This window comes from Pan troglodytes, chromosome 10 (assembly GCF_028858775.2).
Source record: "Pan troglodytes isolate AG18354 chromosome 10, NHGRI_mPanTro3-v2.0_pri, whole genome shotgun sequence".
Classification (NCBI taxonomy): domain Eukaryota; kingdom Metazoa; phylum Chordata; class Mammalia; order Primates; family Hominidae; genus Pan; species Pan troglodytes.
In genome coordinates this window covers 108,130,347-108,147,955 of record NC_072408.2, presented here as the reverse complement: position 1 = coordinate 108,147,955, position 17,609 = coordinate 108,130,347, and the positions used below count along the sequence as shown (strand labels likewise).

General features: G+C 40.8%; 1 protein-coding gene across 2 annotated transcripts in view; it reads right to left on the bottom strand.

Annotated features, from left to right (window-relative positions):
• Positions 1 to 17,609, bottom strand: part of UTP20 (UTP20 small subunit processome component) — a 107,887-nt gene that overhangs the window by 68,992 nt on the left and 21,286 nt on the right. For both annotated transcript variants that reach the window (XM_016924041.4, XM_016924043.4), the window contains 8 exons: positions 16,479 to 16,584; positions 13,016 to 13,166; positions 12,320 to 12,382; positions 10,744 to 10,902; positions 9,255 to 9,331; positions 7,301 to 7,380; positions 6,823 to 7,063; positions 1,440 to 1,625 (listed from right to left, as the gene is read on the bottom strand). In XM_016924041.4, coding sequence (XP_016779530.4) covers positions 1,440 to 1,625; positions 6,823 to 7,063; positions 7,301 to 7,380; positions 9,255 to 9,331; positions 10,744 to 10,902; positions 12,320 to 12,382; positions 13,016 to 13,166; positions 16,479 to 16,584 — 1,063 coding nt within the window. The remainder of the gene's footprint in view (positions 1 to 1,439; positions 1,626 to 6,822; positions 7,064 to 7,300; positions 7,381 to 9,254; positions 9,332 to 10,743; positions 10,903 to 12,319; positions 12,383 to 13,015; positions 13,167 to 16,478; positions 16,585 to 17,609) is intronic.

Sequence of the window (17,609 nt, the reverse complement as noted above, 5' to 3'; positions counted from 1 at the left end):
GGCTGTTGCTCACCAAGAAGGAAGAAGAAATATATCTGAATATCTTCAGACTGTGGTTGAGCATGGGAAACTGAAATCATGGGAAGTGAAACCATGGATAAGGGGAGAGTATTGTATAGTGACATGAAGGCTGGCCATAATCTTTCCTGCCCCTGTGCTTCATACACTACTTCTGTTAGTGGACAAGACTTTCTTGGTTCTAGCTGTCTGGCAAATTTTCATCTTTCAGCATCAGAGGGCCTTCCCTGGGTCTTTTTTTTTTTTTTTTTTTCAAGATGGAGTCTCAATCTGTGGCCCAGGCTGGAGTGCAGTGGCACAACCTCGGCTCACAGCAACCTCTGCCTCCTGGGTTCAAGTGATTCTCTTACCTCAGCCTCCCAAGTAGCTGGGATTACAGGCATGCACCACCATGCCTGACTAATTTTTATATTTTCAGTAGAGACAGCGTTTTACCATGTTGGCCAGGCTGGTCTCAAACTCCTAACCTCAAGTGATCCACCCACCTCGGCCTCCCGAAGTGCTGGGATTACAGGTGTGAGCCACCACGCCTGGAATTCCTTACTGTGCAGCAATAACTTCTTTAAAAATATTTCTCCTATAAAAATATTTCACCCAGGCAGGATTGACTATGACTCCTGCATTGCAGTGGCTCTGTACAATTCATCTCTGCACACCAGCACTTAGCAAAGGGTACTCAATACAGTTGTTGAATGGAGGAACTAATAAATGGCTCAGGGGAAATACGCAACAAGTGGGCATATCAGATTGAGATCTAAAGTGTTAAAATAACATTTGTACCAATCCAGTGGACCTGAGACACTCAATTCAGACAATCATCAAGTAAGCTGAAGTAACTTCTAAAAGCATGATCACTTCTTCTTTTAGGTTTCTAACAATTTAGGTAAATGAACAACTAAGAGAATAAGAAAGAGAGTATAACAACAGCATGAGAAAAAAGTAACCAGTAGAAGGCAAGTTAAAAGGCAGAGAAAAGTGCTAACAGGATGGTGGGGAAGGTGGGTGGAAGGCAAAAAAAAGTGCTAACATGCTTATTTTTAAGAAAAAGGATGTTCCATTACATGTTCCCCTAGCATGCAAACACAATACCCTCACGCTGGGAAAGTGCACGACAAAGGTCAAAAGAATATCCAAACACTCCAGGTCCCAAAGTTCTCATCTATAAAAAGGAGCTACAATTAGATGACTCTCAAAAGTCCCCCAATCTAACATTATGTAGCTAACCAAGAAAAAACTAATAAGTAATCAGCCAAAAAACTTGGAAGCCTGACAGTTTTAGGCTGTTAAAGAAAATCCCAGGAAGATGTAGTGCTTACGTAAATAATTATCTGAGTAGTTGATTTTGTATAAAGCCGTAAGAGACCTCTTCCTGTTCCTCCCAGAACTGTGGATCTGTGATCTTTCAGCAATGGTGAACTTACTTTGCTGCAGCTCTCCTCGTCTTTTTCTTCTGTGAGGATTCATCTTGGGGCACTGCCTCTTCCTCCAACTCTTCATCATCTCCTGCGGCAGGTTCCTCTTCGATTTCCTCTGCCACCATCCCTTTGCCTTTTCTCCGTAGATCCTGGGTTGGAGCAACTTGCAGATCTGCTGGGTAATACTCATTGCTACCGTGGAAAGAAAGTCACAGGATACTGATGAAGAACGCACACCAATCTGAAAGGTGCTGATTCTGTTCATGAGAGATGTCCACAGTTCACAGAATCACACACTGAAGAGACATAGTGGCACCTTAGTCAAGCTTCCACAATATTACTCTTTTCTAACTTGGTCCTTCTTTAGTATGCTATTTGACAAGCGAATCACTAACTGTAGAAGATAGCCCATTCCACTGTTATACTGTTGAAAATATTTGAAATGTCTATTTTGGACTAAGTGGAAATCAGCCTCCCTATCTCTGGAACCACCACTGGGGGATGAGGGGTTAGGGATGGATGATATTAAATGATTAAAGTATAGCATTAGGACTGTGCTGGTCACTTTCCATCAGATACATTCTACTTTGCCAAAGTTCTCTTGAAAATATAGTACCACCACAAAATTTAGTCCTCCAGGTATGGATTGATAAGACACATGGAACTACCATCTCCAGAACTTTTTTGAGCAGCCACAACATGACAAAGATTGAAACTGAATGTCCATGTAATGAAAATCAGTGAGTCTTTATGTTTTATCTCTCTAAACTAAGCTTATGCAGCTAAGCTTAATACAGTATTCACTTTGTTCTTATTAAATTTCATCCTTTATTTTTAGTCCAATGTTGCAATTAATGAATATTATCTTGAAGTCTGTCATTTAATGCATTAGTTTATGTCACTTTCATTCACTCACCCAAACAATTAACCTTTTGTTGTCTATTGAATGCAGGGCACTGGGCTAAAGATGCTAGGAAACTGATTGGATGGCCTTTCAAGTCCTCACTCAAAAACACACTGATAAAATAACATGTTTGAGGACAGCACCCTACGAACCCTCCTAAAAGAAACTCTAGCTTAGCCCAAGTTAACCTCCAGATCAATAACACTAAACTACAATCTGAGGGCTGGGACACTGTGGTACTTGGTATTTTCATCTGGCAGAATCTAGCACTTAATAAATCAAAAAATGGATGAATGAAACAAGTAAAGTTTCTATAAGTTACAAACTGCACCATCATCCACTTAATGTCATACCTATTATACTTACAACATTCAATTAACCACACATTACATACTGTAACCTTTATCTCCGTGAACAGCATGTTCACTCATTCATTTATTAAATAAAACAATTCACACAAAGCATCCATAAGAGTGTCCAGCACACAGTGAGTACTCACTAAATGTCACCTTTTATTGGGATGCTGTTGCCATTGTTAGTCATTCGTTCTTGTTCCTGGTTTGGTTCGTCTCAGAGAATGTTTACAAGGGATTCACAAATTAGTTCTAATACCAAATTAATTGAAACATATTTAGAAATATAAATTGCCAGCCAAAAAATAAAAAGCCTGTAATATACTTCAAAGTCAGAATTAAAGGTGACATTTGGGTTTTCCATTAGTTCGGATCATCTATAAATGTATTATTTATAGGTAATCCATGCCAATCAGTATTAAACATTCCTTAGAATTGTGTATCTTTAGTATCTAAATCTTTCTAAACTCAGAGACCCACTCCCTGTTACAGGCTCCTGTTTCTACCTCTACCCCACAGAATCTTGTACCATTAGACTAAGATCTTATCCTTAAGCCGTGGGGTAAACTAATTCTTTAGGGAAAAACTTGGAAAATTAACATGGTATGAAGTTTATATGCTACTAACACCATAAATGCCAGCTGGCATATGTACAGCCCTTGCAGTTCAAAAAACTGATAAATGTTATTTTATATAACCCTCAAAACAAAGCAAAAAAAGCTAAACATCATTCTCATTCCATAAATTTATGCCCAAAGAATTATTTGAAAAAGAGAAAATCATTGCTTTTCTGCCACTATATCTACTGACCTGCTACATCTTTGCTTGTGCCTTGCCAGAATGAATTATCCATGCAAACCTTTGAATTTATGTACTGTGTCCATCTCCTCTTACCTATTTGAAGACATGGTTCTAGCCTTTTTTTTTTTTTTTAGGCGGAATCTCGCTCTGTCACCCAGGCTGGAGTGCAGTGGCACAATCTCAGCTCATTGCAACCTCTGCCTCCCGGGTTCAAGCGATTCTTCCGCCTCAGCCTCCTGAGTAGCTGGGACTACAGGTGCATGCCACCAGGCCCGGCTAATTTTTGTATTTTTGGTAGAGACAGGGTTTCACCATATTGGCCAGGCTGATCTTGAACCCCTGATCTCATGATCTGCCCACCTCGGCCTCCCAAAGTGCTGGGATTACAGGCGTGAGCCACCGTGCCTGGCAGGTTCTAGCCATTTTATCCTTTCTTGCATTACCAATTTTCCCCTCCCGTCTGGATCACTTGCACTGGTATCACATACACACACAGTTACGTCTTTTTTTGGGAGCAGAGACAAAGTCTCGTTCTGTCTGTTGCCCAGGTTGGAGTGCCATGGAACGATCTCGGCTCACTGCAACCTCTGCCTCCAGGTTCATGTGATTCTCCTGCCTCAGCCTCCCAAATAGCTGGGACTTACAGGCAGGCACCACCATGCCCAGCTAATTTTTGTATTTTTAGTAGAGACGGGATTTCACCAGGCTGGTCTCTAACTCCTGACCTCATGTGATCTGCCCACCTAGGCCTCTCAAAGTGCTGGGATTATAGGTGTGAGCCACTGTGCCCAGCCAACACTGTTAAGTCTTAACCCCAACAACAACAGCTCCCTCTCTGCCCCCGCATTTCCCTCCACCTACATCCCTATGTCTGTTTCTTTTTTACTACAAAAACTGTCCAAACTTGCTGTTTTCATTTTTCTTTTCCTCTTTCTTGAGCTTCTTTTTTTTTTTTGAGACAGAGTCTCGCTCTGTCGCCCAGGCTGGAGTGCAGTGACACAATTTTGGCTCACTGCAACCTCCACCTCCCGGGTTCATGCCATTCTCCTGCCTCAGCCTCCCGAGTAGCTGGGACTACAGGCGCCCACCACCACGCCCAGCTAATTTTTTGTATTTTTAGTACAGACAGGGTTTCACCGTGTTAGCCAGGATGGTCTCGATATCCTGACCTTGTGATCCACCAGCCTCGGCCTCCCAAAGTGCTGGGATTACAGGCATGAGCCACCGCACCCAGCCAAGCTTATTTTAATTAGGCTGTCATCCCTATCAGATTAATCAAAACAACTCGTTAAGGTCACCTTCATGTGGGTCACTCTGACTAAGGTCACTCCAAAGCCAATGGTCACTTTATTCACCTGATGGACTTTTCAGACACATCTGAGTCAACCGTTTACTGCCGCCTTTAGTCTCTTCACTTGGTTTCCAGGATAGCAAGTGGTCTTTCTTCTTTTATCACTCTTTCCTGGCTTCCTTTGCTGGTTCCTTATCTCCCAACTTCTAAATATTGGTATCAGTCCCTGAAAGTCTTTTCTCTCTACAGTCACACTCTAGATGACTTTATTCCCTATCTGATCATTTAAAATACCATCCATATATTGATAATTTCCAATTTGTTATCTCCAGATCAAACCTTTCCCTTGAGCTTTGAACTTCTAAATTAAATGCCTCTCTACATGACAACTCTACTTGGTTATTTATTCAGTGTCCTAAACTTAAAACATCTAAAAATGAACTTTTAATTCTCCCCCACAGACCTGCAACTCCTGCATTCCTCCTATCTCAGTAAATGAGAACTTTCTTCTAGTTGCTCAGGCCAAAGCCTTAGGGAACATCCTTGATTCTGTCCCTCCCCCATTCCTTCCCTCCCTCCTTCCTGTCCCACTCCCCACCACACACACCCGTCCCACATCTGATCTGCTGGCAAATCTCACAGGCTGATCTAGTTGCAACCTTTCATAAATGTTATCTTATCGAATTGAAATCATTCAAAAAATACCCATCTTCACTGCTATAACTTTGGTTAAGTCGCCATCACTTCTTGCTTGGACTTGCAATCTCCTCATGACTGGTCTCTCTACTCTCACCAATGTCATTCTACAGTCTATTCTCAACACAGCAGCCATAAAAATCCTTAAGAAAACTTAGGTCAGGTCAGCCTTCTGCTTAAACCTCCAAATGGCTTCTCATTTCACCAAAAGTAAGAGCCAAAGTCCTTCCTATCACTTAAAGGCCTACACACTTTCATCTCCTGCTGACTTTCTGCCCTCATCTCCAACCATGTCCTCCCTGGATCATTCTGCTAGAACCACTCAGACCTTGCTGTTCTTTGAACAAGCCAGGCATGTTGTGGTTTATGGCCTGTTTGACCTAACCCTACAGCATTTTCCCAGGAAACTACTATAGGAAAACATGCTTTTTATGTATTACTTAGTAATGTTCTGCACACCACACCCCTCATCTTTAGTTTTAATACAATCAGACTCTCACATAGCATATCCAGTTAAAACAAAACAATGCTCCAGAAAACTCTTGTTATTCCTCAGCATCATAGGCAGAAACATCAAGAGGCCCCAAGCAGTGTTGCTGTTGGGTCACTGGAAAATACCTTCAAGCCCCAGGCAGGCAATAAAATAATGAATAACAGGGCAAGAAATAATAAGGCCTTTCTACATGAATCAAACTCAGTGTGGCCCTTCTTATACTGTAACCCGGAATTTTTTATTAATACCACTGGTGTGCTGGTTAAATTTTGATTTAGATCAAAATCAAATGGTGAACTAAACTAGTTTAGTTGTTATCTGATAGAGCCAGTGCTTTGTAGCTGTGCCAATGATTTGAAAACATGACAGATGTATAAAGAACTCAGCCTAGGCTGGGCGTGGTGGCTCACGCCTGTAATCCCAGCACTTTGGGAAGCCGAGGTGGGTGGATCACCTGAGGTCAGGAGTTCAAGAACAGCCTGACCAACATGGAGAAACCCCGTCTGTACTAAAAATACAAAATTAGCCAGGCGTGATGGCGCATGCCTGTGCCCAGCTACTCTGGGAGACTGAGGCAGGAAAATCGCTTGAATCTGGGAGGTGAAGATTGCAGTGAGCCGAGATCGCACCACTGCACCCCTGGGCAACAAGAGCAAAACTCTGTCTAAAAAAAAAAAAAAACAAAAAACAAACAAACAAACAAACAAAAAATACCTCAGCCTAATGGATGATTAGAAGCAGAAAGAAAGAAGGCAAAAAACAAAGAACTCAGCCACTTTGGGAGGTTAATACTTCTCACATTCTCTTCTTCATGCCCCACCAGGGACATATTCTTAGAAGAGGAAACTTACTTGATAAATCTCAAGAAAAGCGGGGAAAGCTCCCTGGACCGTGGCTCTACTCTTTCTGGGAATTTGGTCAGAGCTCTCCAGAGCAGGAATCTGAAGTTGGTGTGGTCAAGTCTTTCCTGACAGTCAGTTTTCAATGCTAACTGCTCATGATAAAGAGCTCCAACATCTCCTTCCTGGGTCTGCTCCCAACTTTCATCTCCAACGGACTTCTCATCTGTCATATCATTCTGTAGTTCCTTCTCTGCAAGAAAGAAAGTTGTCATAACCACCAGACAAATATCAACATTTATCTTAAGTGTTTTCTCAAGAGAGGGCATTTCTTTCTCTATAATGTAAGGAAAGAATGTCACTCCCAAAAGTTATCATGATAATATATGTTTCATCTCTGTTTTCCAATTTCGTGAGTAATTAAGCAGTAAAAACAAAACAGTTAAACAACCACTTTTCTTCGCAGCTTCCTCACAACCCCTTTACATACCAGCATGCGTAGCTGCTTTTTCTAGATGCTCATAGTAGACTTTCCAAAATTGCTTATTTTCCATTTCGTGTGCATGAGAACTAAGGAAAAAAAAAATCACAAAATAAAAAGTGTGGTATGGTCATTTTAAGATTGCTCATAGAAAAAAAAAAAGAGTGAAAGGATATAACTAAAATGTGAATTAGGTTATCCCTCAATGTGGAGTTGTAAACACCTTTTGCATTTTTCTATATTTTTCAAAATGCCTGCACTGAGCACAAATTATTTTTATAGTCATAAAGCACTAAAGAGTATTTTTAAAAATATAAGTAGATCCTTAAGAGAAAATCATTTTTAAAGGCACACTGATGAAACTGGGGCATGGGGCATGAATAAGATCCATTAAGAGAAGAAGGGGCCCTCTGGAGAGAAAAGTCAGTTTGTTCAAAACTAACTTAAAAATAATGAGTTTCCCTCCACCAAATTTAAATATACTTATTAACACAAAGACAAAATAAACATTCACTAACTACATGAAACACACTTTTCAGAACTTAAAAGGAGACATTAGATGGATCACATAAAGTGCTTATGTAGTTTGATATCCTAGCAACAATACTCTCAAATATTCTGTCACTAATTTTCTAAGAATATGCATAAACTTTACACATGACATGTATTATATATGTTGGGAAATGACTCTACTCAGAAAACAAACCAACAGGTATGTTGTTGTTTCTATCCTTCCAAACAGAAAGAGATACCCAACAGGAAGACAGCCCAGCCACTAGGGAGAATGCCTCATGGCATTCAGTAATTAAAGAACCAACACTGTTGATAGTGTGCTACTGGTAACATGTATGTCAAATTCTCTCTTCTGAAAGTGTAATAAACAAAATAATGAAGCTGATGTTGGGAGAATCTTGCTTTTGGCACACTGGTTTTGATGGCTTTGAAAGGTAGTAAAAGGTAGACAAATTGTAGTAAAAGGTAGACAAGGGTAGTAAAGGTAGACAAATTAGTTTCAAATTGTAAAGGGATCTGTCTATAAATGTTAACTCTCTTATTCTGTCAAATAAGAACTAATAACTAATCGTTGGGGTTTTGAAAGGCCTCACATGACATATTTCCAATCTGATAAAAAAAAGTGAGTGTGTATTATCTGAAGACAAATGTCTGAAGACAGATTTCTACACATGAGCCATAACATGTATTTTTTTTTTTTTTTTTTTTTTTTGGGAGACAGAGTTTCACTCTTGTTGCCCAGGCTGGAGTGCAATGGTGCAATCTCGGCTCACCACAACCTCCACCTCCCAGGTTCAAGTGATTCTCCTGCCTCAGCCTCCCGAGTCGCTAGCATTACAGGAATGTGCCACCATGCCTGGCTAATTTTGTATTTTTAGTAGAAATGGTGTTTCTCCATGTTGGTCAGGCTGGTCTCGAACTCCCGACCTCAGGTGATCCACCTGCCTCAGCCGCCCAAAGTGCTGGGATTACAGGCATGAGTCACCGTGCCCGGCCTATAACATGTATTTTCTATGTGACCACTGAAGACATTTTGGGGCTAAAGGGATTTTGGATGCTAGACAGCAAGGTTTTGAAAAAGTCTTTATTTTTAAAGTATGGCTCAATGACTCAAAATATAGAAATAAAATTATGCAATTATTATACTTCCTTGCTGTAACAAATTTTAATAACACAAAAGTATCATAAAAAGCAAAAAGAGAAACTCCTTCAAAGTTATTTCAACACACAAAGAAACACACGTATAATATTGGAACTACTGAAGATGTGACATCAGAGAGAATAATTCATGTTTATTTTTAATTCACCTTGTCTCACAAAGGATTTAAAGTACTGTAAATACCATATACACCCATTCATTTAAATCACACCCAGAAGGAGTATAATCTGGGCCCCATCATTCTGCAGTAGTTAAAGTATAATAGTTTCATCCCATTTAACCCATGTTTACCTTATGAGTTCAATAACAGGATCCCAGAGTGCACTGAAATTAATATATAGCATGCCTAACAAATAACGAAGCGGCACCTGCAATCACAAAAGACTAGTTTAGTATTGGGTAATGAAATACAGTATAGAACAGAAGTACTGAAATGCAAACATCCCAAGTTGGACAACCTGAGGTTTGGAAAGAAGCCTGTGCGATAAGAAAAAAAGTTGCAGGCACCAATCCAAAATTCAATGTATACTAATTTTCCTCTTCTCCCCAAAATGTGACTCACTATTTAAAATAGAAGAATCGCTACAGCAAACATAGTATTCAAATTCACTCCAGGTATTCATTCATTTAAATGAACAGATTTGACTAATGATTAAATTCCCTTCTAACAAATGTTGCTGTCACCAGATTAAGACAAAACTTCAACAGTAGTCAGAAATGCACACATGCCGAAGAACGCAAGGAAACATGCTGTGAATGACTGAGGCTTTGCAAGTTCAGTAAGAGGGTCTAAAGTTTCCCGGTCACCTTTTGGAATAAGGGTCATTATTACTAACATTCCCATGTGCTAGGGAGGCACCATCCAGACTGGTAGTTTTATTATTATTTAGGGATGGGGTGTTTGTATATATTCTAGCAGCAGTCTTTTTTCCAAATGAAACAGAAGTATATTTATATACCTAATTTATAAAACAGGTAAGAGAAGAACTGCTCTGACTGAAGGGAGAATGCCTCCTTTTGGCCTTACTCCCAAAGAGGTCTGTGATGTATCTTCAAGGGTCATGGAATGAAAACCCTGATATAAAACATAGAGGGCTGGGCTGGGCGCAGTGGCTCATGCCTGTAATCCCAGCACTTTGGGAGGCCGAGGAGGGCGGATCACGAAGTCAGGAGATCAAGACCATCCTGGCTAACACGGTGAAACCCCATCTCTACTAAAAATACAAAAAAATTAGCCAGGCATGGTGGCATGCAACTGTAGTTCCAGCAACTCGGGAGGCTGAGGCAGGAGAATGGTGTGAACCCGGGAGGCAGAGCTTGCAGTGAGCAGAGATCGCGCCACTGCACTCCAGCCTGGGCGACAGAGCGAGACTCCATCTCCAAAAAAAAAAAAAAACATAGAGGGCTGATGTTCTGCAGCAGCAAACAAATCTAGTGAAGAAGAGCAAGCTTTAAACCTGACATTAAGTCCTGTTGCCACTACCTACCTACCTACCTGCGTCACTCAGGTTCAATGAGCCCGTGCTTACTCATTTCTAAAAAGGTACTAACATGGCCAGGTACAGTGGCTCATGCCTGAAACAGAGAATACTAAATTATTCCTACTACTTAAAAAGCTGGTAGAGCTGTTTAACTCAAAGCATCTAAGAGAACTGGGGATTTCCCTTATCATTTTTAAATTATTATTATTATTATTATTTTGGTGACTACTTGGTGTGCTTCCCCAAACAGGATTTAAAGCATGAATTAAAAAGGAAAAATAAAAGAACACTATTTTTACCTCCTGTAACGGCCCATCAGGGACAGCAGTCTGTACCACATCATGTCTTAGTTTTCTCAAATGAAGAAGCTTCTCTCTATAATCATTCACAGTTGCTGGAACAAGTTCTGCCTGGCGTAATATAGCAAAGACAGACTGCCGCTCTGAGAGCCCATCATCCTGAATAACCAGAGAAAACCATGGAGAAGACCGGTCAGTATTTTGATTTTCCAAAAAGAACATTAAATGTGACCAAAGGTCTAAAAATAGAAAAACTGGAATATGTTAATATTTTTAATGAAATAAGCAACACTTTTTTTTTTTGGTAAATGATTCTTTTCTCCCCATACCATTTACTTCTTGGTAGATAATTTAGTGTCTAGTGCATAAATGACAACTAAACAACAGGAAAATCATTCTCAAGTCACTCACATTGATTGGCAACATTTGTTGAAATAAAAATAAAATGCATATATGCTTTTGCTTCACAAATCTATTCCTAGTAATCTGCATTATGGAACTATTTCCTTACATAAACATATCCGTATAAGGATGTTCACTGCAGTATTGTTTGAAATCCTAAAAAAATGCAAAACCTACCTAACCATCCGTCAACAAGAAAATGGCTAAATAAGACATTTTCAACTGTGGAGTAGTATTCAAACTTCAAAAGGAATGAGATAGATATTGGCTGGGTACAGTGGCTCACACCTGTAATCCCAGCACTTTGGGAGGATGAGGTGGGCAGATCACTTGAGGTCTGGAGTTCGAGACCAGCCTTGCCAACATGGCAAAACTCCATCTTTACTAACAATACAAAAATTAGCCAGGCGTGGTGGCAGGCACCTATAATCTCAGCTACTCAGAAGGATGAGCCAGGAGGATCGCTTGAGCCGGGGAGGTGGAGATTGCAGTGAGCCGAAATCACGCCACTGCATTCCAGCCTAGGTGACAGAGTGAGACCCCGTAAAAAGAAAAGAAATGAGGTATGAGGTAGATATAGAGGTAATCATATGGAAAAACCCCATTTGTTTAAATTATGTGTGTGTGTGTGTGTGTGTGTATTCAAAAAGTTTGAAAGAATATTCGCCGATTAATGGTGGGTTTTCAGTGGTGACTTTATTGGTAGACAGGAGTAAGAGTTACCAAAAAAAAAAATCAATTTTTTTTTTTTTTTTTTTGAGACGGAGTCTCGCTCTGTCGCCCCGGCTGGAGTGCAGTGGCGTGATCTTGGCTCACTGCAAGCTCCGCCTCCCGGGTTCACACCATTCTCCTGCCTCAGCCTCCCGAGTAGCTGGGACTACAGGTGCCCGCCACCACGCCTGGCTAATTTCTTTTTTTGTGTTTTTGGTAGAGACGGAGTTTCACCATGTTAGCCAGTATGGTCTCGATCTCCTGGCCTCATGATCTCCCCGCCTCGGCCTCCCAAAGTGCTGGGATTACAGGCGTGAGCCACCGCGCCCAGCCAAAAAAATCAATTTTTACGATAGATATTTATATAGTGTGTTAATTTTCTGCAAAGGTATCATTTTGGAAACCACAATAATATGTAAAACTATATTTTTTTAAAACCTATCCACTCAAACAGTTAAAATACCTCCATTGATTCCGGAAGCTGGACATCAAAATGGTTTAGGATCCTTACTGTCAAAAGCCGAATCTGGAGAAAGTAAAAGGCATCTTTCAAATTCCAAAGTTTAACCATAAAAAGAAACTGATTCACAGTCAGCAAGATTTAAGTTTTATACAATTAAAAAAAAAATACCATTTGACCAGAGTAATATGTGCCTATTCTAGCCCTTATTTCATATTCAACACCAACCAACACCTAGTTAAAATAGTACATGGAACAATCAGTAGTCTCTTTGAACTATGACACTATAACCATGTCTGTAAATAAGTACAAAGAAGTTGATTAAGTTGACAATTCAATTAAAGTTAGTGATTTTTATTCCTAAGTAATGTACAATATTCAGGTATTTCTGCATACCTAAATGAGCAGGAGAACCACCTAGAAGACTTAAAAAAAAAAAACTATGTTGATTTTTCAGTTCTACCCTAGCCCTACTGAATTGGAATCTTTGAGGGTAGGGACCCAGAATTTATATTTTTATTTATCTCCCTAACTAATCCTACTGCAATCGGTTTGTAGGCCAATATTTAAGAATCATTGCTTTAAACAGAAATCATCCCACAGCAACACTTTCTAACTAAGATGCTCTGAAAACCACTGCAGTCCATATAGAAACAGGAGAAGAGAGATTGAGGACACACTACCACAAAACACCATTACCTTGGATACACCAGTTGAAATGTTTGCTTGTAACTTGGGAAATAATTCCATTAAAGCCTCCTGGGAAAGTGGCCCTTTGCAGCCACACAAGGCTAATCTCTGATAATAGAGATCAGTCAACAGCAACACAGACGGCTCCAGGGGAAAGGTTCTGCAACGAGATGTTCATTAGACCCAAACTGTACCATATAACCCAGAGTATCTAGACTATAGTATAAGCCACAGAAAATGATCACTGATGAAGAAAATGTAAAAGGTAACAGGCAAAAGTCTCACGTGGATATCTGGCTCACTTCATAGATGAAGCATCTGAGGCCCAGCAACAATGAGTGACATATGCAAGGACACACAGCTGGTTGCAGGCAGAGGCGGGAGCAGAATATGCTAGACTCCAATGTTGCCTCTTCAATCCACAAAGTTGTAAATGACAGCCACTTTTATATATATATATGTGGCTTTTGTTAAAAAAAATACATATATATATATAATATTTATTAAGTGTTTGTCATGTGCCAGGCACCGAGCTAATGAGGATAGTAGAGAGGAGTAGTCTGACACACGAGCTCTGGGGTAGGGCAGCCCAGGGTTGAATCTGGCACCATTACTCATAAGCAGTGTAACCTCAGGCAAGTTGCTTAACCTCTTGGTACCATCCTTATGCAACAAATATTCATTGAGTACCTACTATGTACTGTGACTTTTCTAGATACTGTAGATATAGCAGTTAACAAAAGACAAAGTTCCTTTTCCTGGAACTTATATTCTAGTAGGGGAAAGTAGCCAATAAATAAGTACTATGACAGTGATGAGCGTCATGGAGAAAGGCTCCATGAAACCAGGTTTGGAGAAACCAGGTTCTGGAGAAAACCCTGGTTTTCTCCAGAAAACCAGGGGAAAAAGGCTTGACAAAGAGATTGACATGCAGGGAGTTGTGGGGAGACAGTGTGGAGGTGAAGAGAAGCACCATTGATACAGGGGTGCTCCTAAAAAACGGAGACCAAAGGAAGTGAAAAAGTCAGCTAAAAGGGTATCTGAAAGAAAAGCATTCTAGGCAGAGGGAACTGCAATGCCAGTCTGAGGTGTGCTTGCCTGCAGGAACGTCGAGGAGGCCATCTCAGCTGGAACTAACAAAGAGTGCCTGAAGATGTCAGAACTAGCCAGGGGTTAGCTCATACGGAGCCCCGAGGAACATGATGAGGATGCTGGATTTTATAGAGTGAGATGGGATACCTCTCGAGCAAGGTTTCTCTACAGTAGCACTACTGACATTTTGGGCCAGAGAACTCTTTGTGGTGGAGGGCAGTGCTGCCCACTGCAGGGGGCTCAGCAGCATCCCTGGCCTCCACCCACTAGATGCCAGTAACAGTGCTCTTTCCCCACGCTGTGACAGCTGGAAAGTCTCCAGGGTTGCTCCCAGTTGAGAAGCACTGTATTAGAGGGTGATGAGCAAAGGAGTGGCATGATCTGTCCTATACTTAGAAGCAGCAGGGCAAGAGCGGAAGAAAGGAGTTCAGACCAGGGCTTTCTTTTGAAACTTTAGTTCCTCCATCTATACTGATAACAGTACCCACACATCATGGAATTGTGACACAATCAATGCAATTGTTTATTACTATTATTGCATGCATTGTACAACTTAATCTCTACAAGGTGAGATTTCTATTCCTTCCTTTTTTTCTTCACTACCCCTTTTTGAGAGATAATCAAGTTGAGGTTAACTAAGTCACCCAAGGCTACAGCTAGTAAGTGGTGGATTCAAGAGTCAAAACCAGGCAATCTTGGCTGTGAAACCTAGGTGCTCATCAGTCTACTAGCATAGCAAAGAGAACAGAATCCTGCGTCTACTCTGCAAGTTTATGCCCCTGCCCTCAAAACCAGAGCCACTCCTGTTGGACAACTCTGTGTCTCCAAGGCTTAGAGCCACCTGGCTGGGAGGCAAGCTGGCCTTCCCCAAGGGGAACATGAACCCCATTCTGCGCTATGTGTGTCTTTTGTTTCAATTTCTACAGCCACCTTCAATTGTTTATACCAAGGGTGAAAGTATGAGAAGTTTAAACAGAATTATTTTAAAAGGGAGACTATGTAATATGGTAAATGTGGTGATGTCAAAGAACTAATCCTCTCTACAGGAAGTTAATTTAAACCAATGCAATTAACCATGGAGAAATGCCAACTTCACCCAGATTTGGAAAGGCAAAGAGATTCCAGATTATTATAGTATTCCCCTACAGTCTCAACACAGCAGCCGGAGTGATTCTGTTTAGGTCAAAGTCATTCCACTGCCAAAAATCCTCCCATGGCCTCCCCTTTCATTCAGAGTAAAAGCCAAGGCCCTACGGTGACCTAAGGAGGTCTACTGCCTCCACCTCTCTGTCCTCTTCTCCTACCGCCCACTCTCATGCTCTGCTCAGCCAAGATGACCTCTCCTTGCTGTTCGAGCCAGGCACCCACCACCCCCACAGAGCGTTGGCATTCATGTCGCCTCTAGGTCTGGAACCCAGGGAGCAGCCCAGACCGCAGGTATCCTCATGGCTTACATCCCTCACTGCTTTCTGCCTTCTGCTTAAGTGTCTCCTCCTCAGTAAGTTCACCTTGATTTAAAACTGCTACCGCTCCCCTCACCTCTGGACTCTCCCTATCTCCTGACCCTGCTTTGTTTTTCTTCACAGCACTTAGCACCTCCTAACACGCTATATAGTTTACTTTTAATTCTGTTTAGTGCCTCTTCTGGCTAGAGCATTAGCTACAAGAAGGCAGGGAATTTTGTCTGTTTTATTCACTATGTTTCACAGTGCCTGGAACAGGGCTTGGCATGTGAGAAAAGCAAATGATTACCTACTGAACAAAGTGAATGAATAAATCTTTAAAACACTTGGAAATAAAATGGAGTAGACTTCAGGAAAAAGCAGCAAGGCTTGACCTTTAGAAAAGATATATTGTTGGCTCCTCTCAAATGGCTCTGTGCTGCTATCAAAATCAAAGGCTGGCTAAACCACACTTAAAAAGCAAACAGAGAAACCAAACCAACAAAAAAAAAAGAAACTGGATTGTTTCAGTGTGTAGTAAAAAGACCACAGGGAAGTTTTCTGAAATGCTGATCACCTCAAGTTGAGGCCGAACAAGAGTGGGAATGTGCATGTTGGAACCACTAAAGAAGTTATAAAAGGTCAACACCATGCCACGTTACAGTTGGGAATGATCAGCATTACAAACCCTTCAAACTTTACGACATTAATCTACATACGCAATAAAACACCCTTTACAAAGATGAATCTGTATTTAAAGACTGTGTCAAATGTACTTATTTTAACTGGAGGATCTAAATCAATATTAAATTTCACTATGTGAATACAACTCAGGTATAAAATAGATCAAAGGGATTTTCTTTGTGTCCAAGATTTCACAACAACAGAGGCTTTTATATTTTATTCATTACTAAGCCAACTGGAAGATGTTTACTTACAATACTAAATTCTTCACACGTTCCACAGGAACCAATTGAAGAAGTTCAGAAGATTCTTCCAAACTTAGTAGAGTATTTACAGCTTGACAAAGAACAAATAAGTTTCCTAAGGGCAGAAAAACAGAAGAAACCACATTACTTATTTCTTTGACATTATTAACTATCAAACACCTTATGTATTGAATACTTGCTACTTATGGGAAGTTCTTAAAGTGAATTTATGCCTTCCAAAGAATTGTCTGTCAAACATCCGAATATAGCAGAAAGAAACAGAAAAGAGAAGTTTCCAAGTCCTATATTTTACCTTTCTTAAGAAAAATACAGGCTGGGCATGGTGGCTCATACCTGTAATCCCAGCACTTTGGGGGTGCTGAGGTGGGAGGACCACTTGAGGCCAGGAGTTCAACACTAGCCTGGGCCACACAGTGAGACTTCATCTCTATAAAAGATTAAAAATTAGCTGGGCATGGTGGTTCACACCTGTAGTCCCAGCTACTCAGGAGGCTGAGATGGGAGGATTGCTTCAGCCTGGGAGATCAAGGCTGCAGTAAGCCATGATCGTGCCACTGCCCTCCAGCCTGGGTGACAGAGCAAGACAGTCTCAAAATAAATAAATAAATAAATACTCAGAAGTAGAGAATAAAAATGTGTATGTTCCATTAACCAAAATGAGTACCAAGTATAATGGTCCCACTCACTGATGTTATCAAAACTAGTACTTTTGAGGAGTGCAGGCTTGGATTTATCAATAGCTAAGAAATTATCTTGGTATAAAACTTGTTGATTTTATTTTTCAAGTTTATAAGAAGTCACATATTCAATGGCTACTACCCATAATACATTCAATTAATGATATTATTTATTTATTTATTTATTTTGAGACAGAATCTTGCTCCGTCGCTCAGGCTGGAGTGCGGTGGTGTGATCTCGGCTCACTGCAACCTCCACTTCCCAGGTTCAAGTGATTCTCCTGCCTCAGCCTCCCCAGTAGCTGGGATTACAGGCATGTGCTATCATACCCAGCTAATTTTTGTATTTTTAGTAGAGATGGGGTTTCCCCGTGTTGGCCAGGCTGGTCTCAAACTCCTGACCTCAGGTGATCCACTCACTTCAGCCTCGCAAAGTGCTGGG